Source organism: Pan paniscus, chromosome 6, assembly GCF_029289425.2.
Source record: "Pan paniscus chromosome 6, NHGRI_mPanPan1-v2.0_pri, whole genome shotgun sequence".
NCBI classification, from domain to species: Eukaryota; Metazoa; Chordata; class Mammalia; order Primates; family Hominidae; genus Pan; species Pan paniscus.
This window is the reverse complement of record NC_073255.2, coordinates 166,293,046-166,307,232: the sequence shown is the minus strand read 5'-3', so window position 1 is coordinate 166,307,232 and position 14,187 is coordinate 166,293,046. Positions and strand designations below refer to the sequence as shown.

The 14,187-nt window shown below is 41.5% G+C and overlaps 1 protein-coding gene and 1 pseudogene across 2 annotated transcripts in view; both read right to left on the bottom strand.

The window, feature by feature from the left end:
• Positions 1 to 1,890: 1,890 nt before the first annotated feature.
• Positions 1,891 to 14,187, bottom strand: part of STRIP2 (striatin interacting protein 2) — a 58,179-nt gene continuing 45,882 nt past the window's right edge. For both annotated transcript variants that reach the window (XM_034964972.2, XM_003813489.3), the window contains 3 exons: positions 9,419 to 9,523; positions 7,248 to 7,452; positions 1,891 to 4,712 (listed from right to left, as the gene is read on the bottom strand). In XM_034964972.2, the coding sequence (XP_034820863.1) occupies positions 4,462 to 4,712; positions 7,248 to 7,452; positions 9,419 to 9,523 (561 nt within the window). In that variant the 3' untranslated portion in view covers positions 1,891 to 4,461. The remainder of the gene's footprint in view (positions 4,713 to 7,247; positions 7,453 to 9,418; positions 9,524 to 14,187) is intronic.
• LOC112440628 (U1 spliceosomal RNA) lies at positions 5,638 to 5,790 on the bottom strand (annotated as a pseudogene).

Below are 14,187 nucleotides of genomic sequence, written 5' to 3'. Positions count from 1 at the left end.
TTTAAAAATATTTTTGATCCACCATGGTTGAATCCATGGTTGTGGAACCCACGGACGTGGAAGGCCAACTGTATGTTAGCATTAACCACAAGTCAGAATAGTACCAGCTGCTAAAGAATCTACTGGGTGTTTCACAAATGTTTTTAGCAAATTCTGTATTTTGTAAAACATTCTTTTACTACAGAAAACATTCTATCACACTTACACTATTATCAAAAAGTCTGACCTGGACCTATTATTGTAGGTAAAGCAGATGTTAATTGGTGTGCCTAGGATTTCTGAAATCATGTCAAGACTTTCTTTGCCCCTGCAAACCACCCTAAACACATACTTATCACCTATGTTCCCAGAGTCCCAGTGTGGCAAGTTTTATACTTCACATAGGTTTATACTTCATGTAGCCTGGATATCAAAGTGACACAAATTTTATATAATTAAGGAATACAACTTGATGTTTTGATATATGTATACATTGTGAAATGACCACCACAATGCATTAACTGTAAAATTATCAAAATGGAGTCACTAATGTCAAATCTAACAAACAAAACGGAGCTGAGGCCATGGAGGAGGGGCCCTCATTTGAGTATGCCTATGATGGGAACTATGCAAAAAATTCCTCAAAACCACAGTATTCCAGATAACTCACTTACACAAGGATACTCAACTAACAATGAATGTCTCCACCCATGAGCTATTGCCAACTCTGCAACAAGCCCCTGTAACCAATGGTCTTTGTTCCAAAACAGTTTACGTGGACTTCTTTTTGTTTTTAAAAGCTTCCCCTTTGCCACAACTCCTTTGGATGAGCCTGTGGTCTGCCATAGCATGCATATCCCAGATTGCAATCCCCTGCTATTCCCAAATAAACTCTGCTTTGGAGAGTTGTTCTCTGTTGTTCATTTTAGGTAGATATAGCTTGTTGTTTAAGTTAACAAGTTACAGGATCAAGAAACACTTCATCTACACCTTCATCTAGATGAGATCCTAGAATTTAGGTCTCACATGACTGGATAAGATTTTTGGTCTTCCTTGAGGAGGGGCTGTGTGTTGTGTGTAATATAGGAGCAGATATTCATGACCAATTCACTTTCCCTACTATGAGAGTATTATACCATCCATGTTTGCCACTCTGTAGGTAGAGTATGCTTCTCCAGTCTCATGTTAGGCTTGTCCATGTGATTTGCTTTGGTCAATGGTATATGAACAATTTGATTTACACCATATTCAAGCAAGAGTCTGAATGTGCTTGCATGGTATGTTTTGTCTCTTGCTCCTGCTCTTCACTATAAAAAATGTATGTCCCAAGTAGGAACTATTCCATCAGTCTAGTGCCAGAGAAAGAAGACTGTGGAGCAGAGCCAAGCCAAGCAAGCCAAGGTGAGTAGAGCAGAGCTGCGGCTAACTCCCAGACCCATGAACAAGAAACGTTTGTCAAAAGTCACTAAGATCTGGAGTTTATTGCTTGTATTAGTCTATCCTCAGGGAACACTCTGGGGGTAAAATAATATTTTATATATTAACTTTATTATATCCTTCTTTGTTTTTGAGACGGAGTTTCGTTCCTGTTGCCCAGGCTGGAGTGCAGTGGCGTGATCTTGGCTCACTGCAACCACCAACTCCTGGGTTGAAGTGATTCTCCTGCCTCAGCCTCCCAGTAGCTGGGATAACAGGCATGCACCATCACACCCGGCTAATTTTGTATTTTTAGTAGAGACGGGGTTTCACCATGTTGGTCAGGCTGGTCTTGAACTCCTGACATCAGGTTATCTGCCTGCCTCAGCCTCCCAGAGTGCTGGGATTACAGGTGTGAGCCACTGCGCCCGGCCTATATCCTTCCTTTCTATATGACTTTGAGTTTCTCTTGTGTTGAAGAATTTAAACACCAAATTTCTAATTCCAGCTCATTTTATTTTTATTAAAGTGCTTCAGTAGATGAACAGTGTTATCAACAATCAACACAAACTTTACTGAAATATTCACAAATAAAAATCCTCTGTAAGTCATTGAAATGTTTTTCTATGTAGTAAAAGTAATCACCATTGGAGACTGGTGAATTTGAATTTATTCCTAACCACATACATGGTTTATATATTAACTTTATTATATCCTTCTTTGTTTTTGAGACAGAGTTTCGTTCTTGTTGCCCAGGATGGAGTGCAGTGGCATGATCTAGGCTCACTGCAACCCATACATGGGTTCTCAAATTGGAAGATTCAACCTGGTTACCTTAATATATGGGGCTGGCTGTCAATACCTGAAAGCTAGTCCCAGCAAGTCTGTGGAAAAAATGATGTGATTGGAAACTAATCATTTATCCTTAGTGCTTCAGTTTCTCCATCTGCACTGAGAAGTAACCTTCCCTTAGAAAAGGGTTGTAAATAAATACAAAATGTAAAGTATGCTAAGCATACTTCTGTGCCTCAAAAAGCATTCACATACATGCTTTTAAAAGGGCAATTTCTTTGTTCTTGACATAAATTGAATACTATCTGGCTTTATAATAAATTGATGGATGATTACTCTTTCCTTGAAAATTATCTTTTTATACTCAAATCATATTAAAATCATACTAGCCTGACTGTAGATTAATTTACAGGAGTTGTGCTCAGTAAATTATTTTGATTGCAATAAGGACTACTGTCCTACTTAGGTAAAATTTACAAATTATTTTAAAAAGTTTCATCCATTACTTACATTCTCCAAGACCTATCCATAGAGACAGAAATCCTGGTACTTTAAAGCACAAAGAGGCAAAATCCAAAATTTACTTGTTAGATTTTGGTATAGCTCCTTTGGATACTGTCAAGTATTTTATTCATGTCCTCCAAATGATACTGTGGTTGACAAGGGGCAGAGTAAATAAGCAAATTTTGACTATATCACCCAGCATAAAGCGACCTGGTGCCATCATAAAAAATTCAGTAGTGCCTAAGTTGGGGGAGAGGGGCAACATGTATAGTAAAAAAGCTTGAAGAGGCTGGGCATTGTGGCTCACACCTGTAATCCCAGCACCCTGGGAGGCGGAGGCGGGCGGATCACCTGAGGTCAGGAGTTTGAGGTCAGCCTGGCTAACGTGGTGAAACCCTGTTTCTACTAAAAATACAAAAACTTAGCCAGGCATGGTGGTGCGTGCCTGTAATCCTAGCTCCTTGGGAGGCTGAGGCAGGAGAATCGCTTGAACCTGGGAGGCGGAGGTTGCAGTGAGCCGAGATCGTGCCATTGTACTCCAGCTTGGGCAACAAGAGCGAAACTCTGTCTCAAAAAAAAAAAAAAAAAAAAAAAAAAGCATATGATCCTAACTAAATCAGAAACTTTTTTAAAAACCTTGTTTATCTTGAGAAGTATGTGATTCTGCTGTAAAAGAGAAATATAAAGAGGCTGGTATATCAACTCTCACATTTTCAATGAAATGTGCAATACTTTTAGGTAGAGACAGTATTGCTAAATCTCCACATGACACTTTGAAACTGCTAGCAATAAACGGGAAAAAAATCATTAATCAACATTGGAGAAAAAGAAAAATGGTAAGCTGTGATGCTTTTACTTTTCTTTTCAATTAGAAAAATATATTGATCACGACCACAATTGGACATACCATCTGAATAAATAAAGCCTCCTGTAGTTAACTTGTCATTTAAAAAATGAATTAGATGAAAAGGATAATTTTCTGCAGTATGCTCAGCCATTTGAAGACTGGAGTCATTTAAGAAAAACATGAAACATCCTTAGAGAGGACCTGATTATTTCATATTGGTTGTGGCTCTTTAAAAATGGCAGAGCATTCCATGCCCTATACAGAGTACACAAGGAAATAATTTTCACATTGAATATAGATCTCTTACAGAATGAGGAAAAAAACACTTTACACAACACACTTTTCGATAACATGCAGTATTGAGGGAATAGTAAATCATCATCCTTCACAAAGAAGGTGCAGGTGCTCTAAAATAATCTTAGAGCTAATGATTTCAGAAAGAGGCTGTCCAAATTTGAAATTTAAAATGCAAACTTAAATTCAAAGTTGGTTTTTCCAAATCTCTGATAAGTCCTAGGAATCCAGCGTGAGCAAGAAGAAAACTTTCTCCCTATTTTATGACTTGTACCTCCCACTATCTGTGATGAATGCCATGGGTCAAATGCCATAACAAATTTCCTCTTTTACAGCCAGCAAAGTCTAGCCTGGTTGTAGCCAAGACTAAAGCAGGAAAAGGTCCTACCAAAGAGCTTGTCTAGAATTGATCCACCAAAAGATTTCCAAGGCCAACTGGGCACCCAACTGACCCCAGGGCAAGTTGATCATTTTGTTGTGATTCAGGATCCCACCCTTGCACCATCTTTAGGCCCAAGAGCCCCCAGAAGAGCCCTGAACTGGTAACAGCGCCTGTATGGACAGGGTAGGCAGAGCACCGTTTATTGGAGCTGACCTCTATCTATTGATGCTTGTTGACAAGAACTTAGTCAGTGATTCTGGAGCAGCTCCTCCCAACAGATGGGCTGTGAAAACACCTCTCTCTCGAGCCAGAGCTCATATGAATAGTGGAAATCTTCAGGCAGATCCAACCTCTGCCCCAGTACACTCTGCAAGCAGTTATCCACAGGTGAAAACTCAGAGTCCTGGGGTCTGTCATAGCGACGGCTGTTAAAAGCCTCAATGTTGGCCCTCAAGGTACATTCTTCTGCCTGGAAGTCCCATGGTCTGGCATCGATGTCTGTGTTGGAAAGAGAGGAAGAAGAAGACATATAATGCAAGACACTGCTCCTCTTATCACAGAGCATGGTCTATGGGATTCCAAAAATGGAGCTGCTCAGAAATTCTTTTTTTTTTTTTTTTTTTTGTAAAGAGCAATGTACGAAGTTAGTATACAGCATGCTGACACTTAGGTTTAAAAAATACACATATGCCCACATGCATAAGCTTGTATATGCAGAAATTATCTTTGGAAGGGTAGTCTAGAAACTGGTAATAGTGGTTACCTATGAGAAAGGAAATGAGGGCCCAGAGGGAGGTGGACTTCTTCTATTGTATTTCCTTTTTATTATTTCACTTTCTTATTAGATTTATGTATTACTAGTTATATGTATTATGTTTCCCAAAAGGGTAATTAAATTCCTTTTATGCAGCTTTCCTTAGGGGATGAGTGTCCCATCTGAATGGAATAGCCAGCTTTCAAGGAATAGGAAGGGGCAAGAGGGGTATAACATGGAGAATCAGAATGGACCAATTACCGAAGACTTTCCTGACTCCCTGGAATCTCCTCCAGCACATGATAAATCTATATGTCAGCTTATTTTAAGATGATGAGGTGACGGCTTCAATGAAGGTAAAAACAGAAAACAGATCATCTGTTTTGCTTCTATTCACTTAGACACTTATTTCAGGGCTAAAGATACAAATCTCCCAGATCTCTCATGTTCCACATGCAAGGGTTTATCATAAGGAAGTGTAGTGTGAGTTTGGGCTCATAATGGCAGCAACAACAGATGTGCCATTTGCAGGATAAAACATTTTTGTGTTTTAAAAATTTACAAGAATTTAATAGATAATTGTGCTTTATGTCTTATAGCAGAAGTTGCATCCTGGCTTGTTATGTGCCTATCATATGTTTCCTTTAGTTCTCTAAACCCTTTTTTAGTGAAAAGACAGTCCCTCACCACCACAAATTATGCAGTTGAGTTTCCCACATTTAGGGGAATAGCAGGGGTCAGCATATCTGGAGTAAAATGGATAAGACTTGTCCTGGGAAAACCATCTTCATGATCATGGTATTTTCCCTGCCAGGTAAGTAAGTAGAGTTCTCTGAACTCTTTACTGCATCATCCTTTAAAATTCAAGCAGGTTACAAACACAGCAAAGACAAGTCATTACCAAAAATTCTCAAATACAATTATGGAAATAATGGTCAAATACAAAACAATAAAAAAGCTCTCCAAAATAAATTTTTCCAAACTCTGATCAATCTTACAAGTTCTGGTAGTTCAACCAAATATCTTGCCTTCTGATGTGAGGCAATGTACAGTTCCCAAGACTACCTAGGACATACTGCAGCCAAAAAGGTTTAAATTGAATTCATCAAACCTTTAGATTTAACTTCAAGTTTACAGGTAATACCATAGATAGACGAATAAAGTAGATAACACCACAAAGAAGAAAACAGACAAATCCAGAATGTGAGTATTTTGCAGGACAACTGGCCTAGTTCTTCAATTAGTTAGCATTAATGGTGGAGGTGGGGAGACTGCTTAGAGGCCAAGCACGGTGGCTTACACCTGTAATCCCAGCACTTTGGGAGGCCAGGGCAGGAGGATCCTTTGAGCCCAGGAGTTCAAGACCAGCCTGGGCAACACAGGGAGAGACTCCGTCTCTACAAAAAAATTTTAAAAATTAGCCGGGTGTAGTGGTGGTATGCATCTGTAGTCCCAGCTACTTGGCAGCTGGGAGGATCACTTGAGCCCAGGAAGTCGAGGCTGCAGTGAGCCATTATCATGCCACTGCTTTCCAGCCTGGGTGACAGAGCGACCCTCTCAAAAAAACAAACAAACAAAAAACAGAAAACAAAAATAATTAACATATATATAACAATTGGATGCAACCTGTGGTCCTGGATTGGATTCTGACTTGGAAAAATAGCTATAAAGAACATTTTGGGACAACTAGAAAATTGTGAATATGAACTTCATTAGATGAAATGAAAATGTACTGACATGAAAAGGTAGAGATAATGTTAAAAGAGAAAATTACAAAACAGCATACATAACTTGCTTTCATTTTAATAAAATATGCATGTATATGCATAGAAAAAGATCTGGAGGAATATACAATAAGATGTTAATGGTGGCAATTTCTGCATAGTACAAATATGGCATAAATATAATATAGTAAAATGTTTGTTTACTTGTATTTTCTACCTTTTTTTCTAACTGCTTTGTAATAATAAAAAGTTGTTTTAATTTAAATCTTTTGGAGAAAGCTGTCATTTAAAAGAATGTTTTGGAAAGGCAATTAATTATCTCTCAATTTACTTGTTTTATAAAACGGATTTTCATAGTTTACATAGGACAAGGGTACATACTAGAATTTGAGGCATAACCTTAAAGTTTGGTGTATCAACGCCTGACCTATAATCACATATTTTTTCATCTAAAATATGTAACAATTCACGCCAAAAGAGGAGTGATAAATATTTATTTAGTTTTGTCTAAACCCCAGGAAACTCCAGGAAGTCAAGAGCTTTGGGAAGACTCACCATTCCCGTAAGCCCAGTCATCGTTCATGCGGTGACGCACTTTCTGGTAAATGGCTGACATGGTTTTCATGTTGCTTTTCCTCCATTGGCGCCCCAGGTACTTGGTCTGTAACTTTAGTAGCTTTAGGACATAAAGTTGCAGCATGGCCTGTTTGACCTTGAGGGCCCGCTTTAAGATTGGTGCCGATTTAAACACTACCAGCATCTGTTCATTAAAAGAGGGGTGGGGTAAAGATCTAACGTTTCTTGGAATTTCCAGTTTACAGACAAATTAAACCAAACCTAGCTAGCCTCAGAAATTCCTGGGGAGCTTTCAGGAATCTATGGTCCAGGCTCTACTTAGATTTAATCTTCAAGAATATAGAGCGGGGGCTGGGCAAGGTGGCTCATGTCTGTAATCCCAGCACTTTGGGAGGCCGAAGCCAGTGGATCACCTAAGGTCAGGAGTTTGAGACCACTCTGGCCAACATGATGAAACCCCATCTCTACTAAAAATACAAAAATTAGCCAGGCGTGGTGGCATGGGCCTGTAATCCCAGCTACTAAGGAGGCTGAGGCACATGAATTGCTTGAACCCAGGAGGCGGAGGTTGCAGTGAGCTGAGATCATGCCACTGCACTACAGTCTGGGTGACAGAGCAAGACTCTGTCTCAAAAAAAAAAAAAAAAAAATATATATATATATATATATAGAGAGAGAGAGAGAGAGAGAGAGAGAGAGAACTATTCCATTCATATTTTATTGTTCAAAGTTTTCAATATTCAAAGCATATGGTATAAAGTGAAAAGAAAATTTTGTCAGCCACACATATCATTTCCACTGTCACAGATTTTTGTTTATTTTCTGGAGTGTATGCATATATTACTTTTATTTTTTTGTTTTGTTTTGTTTTTAAGATGGAGTCTTACTCTGTCGCCCAGGCTGGAGTGCAGTGGTGCAATCTCGATTCACTGCAACCTCAACCTCCTGGGTTCAAGTGATTCTCCTGCCTCAGCCTCCCCTGAGTAGAGGCGCCCGCCACCACACCCAGCTAATTTTTAGTAGAGATGGGGTTTCATCATGTTGGTCAGGCTGGTCTCAAACTCCTGACCTCAAGTGATCCTCCCACCTTGGCCTTCCGAAGTGCTGGAATTACAGGTGTGGGCCACCACACCCAGCCTACTTTTGTTTTTTAACACAAATGGTAGCCAACTACATATCCTGCCACACTGTTCTATACCTGGTTTTTTTTATTGAATATATCTTGAAAATCATTCCATATCAGTACAGAACTGCCTCATTCTTTTACTTTTTTTAATAGAGATGGGGTTTTATCATGTTGCCCAGGCTGGTCTCAAACTCCTGGGCTCAGGCAATCCTTCTGCCTCAGCCTCCCAAAGTGCTGGGATTACAGGCATGCACCACTGAGCCCGGCTGCTCATTCTTTTTAATGATTGCGTAATATTCTATTACAAGGACATACCATCATTTATTTAACCAGTTGGTCCTGCTTAATGAGCATTTAGCTTGTTTCCAGGCTTTCATTATTATTATTATTATTATTATTATTATTATTATTATTATTTTGAGACGGAGTCTCACTCCGTTGCCCAGGCTGGAGTGCAGTGGCATGATCTCGGCTCACTGAAACCTCTGCCTCCCAGGTTCAAACGATTCTCCTGCCTCAGCCTCCTGAGTAGCTGGGACTACAGGTGCCTGCCACCTTTCCCAGCTAATTTTTGTATTTTTAGTAGAGATGGAGTTTCACCATGTTGGTCAGGCTGGTCTCGAACTCCTGACCTTGTTATCTGCCCTCCTCAGCTTCCCAAAGTGCTGGGATTACAGGCATGAGCCACGGAGCCCAGCCAAGCTTTCATTATTATAAACAATGTTGCAATGATAAACCTTGCACTTGCATCATTTGGGAATGTGTGTAATCCAAACAACATTGCTAGCTTCCCTGCTAGAGTTGCCCTGAGGGAGGGTTTGAGATTCAGCCCCCTGAAAAGAAATGGACTGATAAGTAATCATCTAATATAGAATAAGTGCCCAGAATTATGAGGTGCTAAATCTTATGTAGCATTCAGTGTCTATATACGGAGATCACAAACCAGGTAGCACCCAAATATTTACTAGTGATCTTTTAAAAATTCAGTCAGATGGACAACTCCATGATGTAAAACCACACTCACCATGGTCCGGGAATGTTTCCATTTGGTCAGTTTATTGAGCAGCCTCAGGAGGTTGATGCAGGAAAAGAGGTTCCTCCAGCAGAACTGGCTGTTGTCTCCAGCTTCCTATAGTAGGGAACATCCATCATTATCTTAATACCTACAAGGCTTTAATTCCCACAGAAGCCTGGAAGTCAATGTTGGTCAGTTTAGGTGAGGCCTTCCTGTATGAAATAATACCTCCTCACCTTCCTGTTTCTTAACACACTGAAGTCTCCAAAGCCCACGGTTTAAAAACCCCCTCAGCTGCCAATCCTGGAAGACTCTACCTACAGCATGTGTTGGTTAGAAAGATGATACATGAGCACAGGAACCTGATTCAGGCAAGTTTTCTTGTGTAGCTTATTGCTCTAGGATCAGAAAAGAGATGAGAGAATTTTACCCCCATATACAGGTACTTTGCGCTTATATAAACTATGTTTGTAATTGTTAGGATTAGGTCTAATTCTGGTAGATTTTAAACTATGTTGGATGGATCTGATATCAACTATGGTTGAATTTTTTTTTATCTTATCAACCTTCACCCTCCTTTATCAAACCATATCACAGTTAGATGCTTAATTCTTCAGCATGGAAGGAAAAATGGCAGATGGTTTATTCTAATCAGATATTTTTCTTATATACTTCTTGATAGTTTGTGAACACCTAACCAGAGACAACAGATGGATGTCAGATTAAAAGCAGGTATCTACTCATAGAAAGATTTTTCAGAAATAAAAATATGAGTCCTTATGTGAATTTGGGGCTTGCAAATACATACTGGTGTCAGAAGCTATATAAATCAATGAGCACACGTGACAGCCAAACGAACATCTTGGAAATTCCTCACATCTACAATGTGATAGGAGAATGTAGGAGTAGACGACATGTAGAAGTGAGCTGCTGTCTGGTGAATGGAAAATTACCTCCTCCTCCCTCAAATTAATTTGAAGCAAGACAGGCATATATCCAATGTGGAATGAACATCCAAGGTTTTTGAGGGTATTAGGCTTTCCTAACACCTAATACCAGGAGCCAAAAAGTTTCAGGGAAATTTCTTATTTAGAAATATTATTTATAGGTCGGTTGTGGTAGCTCACACTGGTAATCCTAGCACTTTGGGAGGCCGAGGCAGGCAGATGACCTGAGTTCAGGAGTTTGAGACCAGCTTGGCCAACATGGTGAAACTCCATTTCTACTAAAAAAATTAAAAAATTAGCTGGGCGTGGTGGCAGGAGCCTGTAATCCCAGCTACTTGGGAGGCTGAGGCAGGAGAATCACTTGAACCCAGGAGGCAGAGGTTGCAGTGAGCCAAGACCACGCCATTGAACTCCAGCCTGGGCAACAAGAGAGAAACTCCATCTCAAAAAAAAAAAAAAGAAACATTATTTATAAATAATATTCTCCATCATACAGTAAATGTTCAATATTGTCCCAGGAGAACCATCTGTCTGCTTCTAAGGAAAACTTCTATGGGACTTTCTACTGTAGTGCATCAGGTAGTCTGGCTTGCCCCAAATAGACCAAGTTCTACAGACGTTATATCTTGTATGGTTAATAGAGACAGGGAGACTTTTACATTTTTTTTTTTTTTTTTGAGACAGAGTTTTGCTTTTGTTGCCCAGACTGGAGTGCAATGGGGTGATCTCGGCTCACTGCAACCTCTGCCTCCCAGGTTCAAGCAATTCTCCTGCCTCAGTCTCCTGAGTAGCTGGGATTATAGGAATGCACCACCACGCCTAGCTAATTTTGTATTTTTGGTAGAGATGGGGTTTCTCCATGTTGGTCAGGCTGGTCTTGAACTCCCAACCTCAGGTGATCCACCTGCCTCGGCCTCCCAACGTGCTGGGATTATAAGCATGAGCCACCGCGCCCAAACAGACTTTTAAATTTTTAAGACGCAAGGGAAACACAAAACATATGGGATAAGTAAGTGTATTTCTACTGTGAGCTTCCTTCATCCTGATTTTCAATACGGTAGAGGCATAAAAAGCCTTGCAGTCCTCAGTATCTCAAAGAATAATATGGGAGAGAAGGCATCCCCTTGTAGAAGCAGCATTGGAATAGATACCAGAATACTTGGATTATGGCCTCATCCCTGACTGTATGATCTTAGGTAAATCATTTTCCTTGTTTCCTGTAGAAGGTTGAACTAGCTAATCTTTAAGATCACTTCAGCTCTGAGCATTCTATAATTCCATGATTTACATGGACTTTCTCCAGTTGAAAAGAACTGTCTCGTTCTTTTTAATAATGGTTACCTAATATTGTATTGCAAGTATGTACCATAATTTATTTAACCAGTTGGCCCTATATTAGTGGTCATTTAGGTTACTGCCAATCTTTCAATCTTTCTTTTTCTGAGATGGAGTCTGACACTGTCACCCAGGCTGGAGTGCAGTGGTGCCATCTCGGCTCACAGCAACTTCTGCCTCCCGGGTTCAAGCGATTCTCCTGACTCAGACTCCCAAGTAGCTGGGACTACAGACACCTGCCACTATGCCCAGCTAATTTTTCTATTTTTAGTAGAGATGGGGTTTCACCATGTTGGCCAGGCTGGTCTTGAACTCCTGACCTCAGGTGATCTGCCTGCCTCGGTCTCCCAAAGTGTTGGGATTACAGGCGTGAGCTACTGCACCTGGCCATTTTTTTTTTTTTTTCTGAGACAGAGTCTAGCTCTGTTTGCCCAGGCTGGAATGCAGTGGAGCAATCTTGGCTCACTGCAACCTCCACTTTCTGGGTTCAAGCAGTTCTCGTGTCTCAACCTCCCAAGTAGCTGGAATTACAGGCACAGGCCACCACACCCAGCTAATTTTTGTATTTTTAGTAGAGATGGAGTTTCTCCATGTTGGCCAGGCTGGTCTTGAACTCCTGGCCTCAAGTGATCCACCCGCCTTGGCCTCCCAAAGTGCTGGGATTACAGGCGTGAGCTACCACGTGCCTGGCCCCCAATTTTTCATTATTACAAACAACACTGCAATGAATAATCTTTTTTTTTTTTTTTTTTTTTTTTTTTGAGATGGAGTCTCACTCTTTCGCCCAGGATGGAGTGCAGTGGCACGATCTCGGCTCATTGCAAGCTCCGCCTCCCGGGTTCACGCCATTCTCCTGCCTCAGCCTCCCCAGTAGCTGGGACTACAGGTGCCCACCACCACGCCCGGCTAATTTTTTGTATTTTTAGTAGAGACAGGGTTTCACCATATTTGCCAGGATGGTCTCGATCTCCTGACCTCACGATCCACCCGCTTTGGCCTCCCAAAGTGCTGGGATTACAGGCGTAAGCCACCGCACCTGGCCTCGCAATGAATAACCTTAGACTTACAACATTTGGCATTTGGGATGTGTGACTGTAATCCAAACAACTTTGCTAACTTCCCTAGCAGAGATGCTCTGAGGGAGGGTCTATATTTAAATCCAAAAATAAATGGACTGGTGATTAATCAAGTAAAGTTTTGTTTGTTTGTTTGTTTTGAGTCGGACTCTTGCTGTGTCGCTCAGGCTGGAGTGCAGTGGCACCACCTCAGCTCAGTACAACCTCTGCCACCCGGTTCAAGTGATTCTCGTGCCTCAGCCTCCTGAGTAGCTGGGATTACAGGTGTGCACCACCACGCCCAGCTAATTTTTGTATTAGGAGAGATGGTGTTTCACCATGTTGGCCAGGCTGGTCTCAAACTCCTGGCCTCAAGTGATCCACCCGCCTCAGCCTCCAAAAGTGCTGGGACTATAGGCGTGAGCCACCGTGCCCCACCAAGTAAAGTTTTAATAGTGAAGTTTTGGGCTGGGCGCAGTGGCTAATGCTTGTAATCTCAGCACTTTGAGAGGCCGAGGCGGGCGGATCACAAGGTCAGATAGAGACCATCCTGGCCAACATGGTGAAACCCCATCTCTACTAAAAATACAAAAATTTGCAGGGCATGGTGGTGTGCACCTACAGTCCCAGCTTCTTGGGAGGCTGAGACAGGAGAATTGCTTGAACCCGGGAGGCAGAGGTTGCAGTGAGCCAAGATTTTGCCACTGCACTCCAGCCTGGCGACAGAGTGAGGCTCCATCTAAAAAAAAAAAGTGAAGTTTTGAGTGAGGGTAAGCTGTCTGTGGCTGCTGCTTTTTCCTTAGGGCTCAGTCTCAAGAATTCCAGGAAAGGAACCCAAGTTACCTCTTTGAAGATAGTCTCAGCTGCCCATGGCCTTGCTCTCCTTTCCTCCTCTTTTCTTTCTTTTTTTTTTGTTTTTTTGAGACAGGGTCTCACTATTTTTTTTTTTTTTTTTTTTTTTTGAGACAGAGTCTCGCTCTGTTGCCCAGACTGGAATGCAGTGGCGCTGTCTTGGCTCACTGCAACCTCTGCCTCCCAAGTTCAAGCTATTCTCCTGCATCAGCCTCCCAAGTAGCTGGGATTACAGGCATATGCCACCATGCCCAGCTAATTTTTCTATTTTTAGTACTGACAGGGTTTCACCATGTTGGCCAGGCTGGTTTCAAACTCCAGACCCTCAGGTGAGCTGCCCACCTCAGCCTCCCAAAGTGCTGGGACTACAGGCGTGAGCCAGTGCACCTGGCCGGGTCTTACTATTTTGCCCGGGCTGGGCTCAAACTCACCATCCGCCCACTTCAGCTTCCCAAGTAGCTGGGACTATAGGCATGTGCCAACTCTCTTTTCCTTCTGATACTGCTTCCCCAGACAACTGTAACTAGCCCCACTTCTCACATCAGATGCTGCCAGGAGCTGGCACTGAAAGCACACACACTGGTCAGTG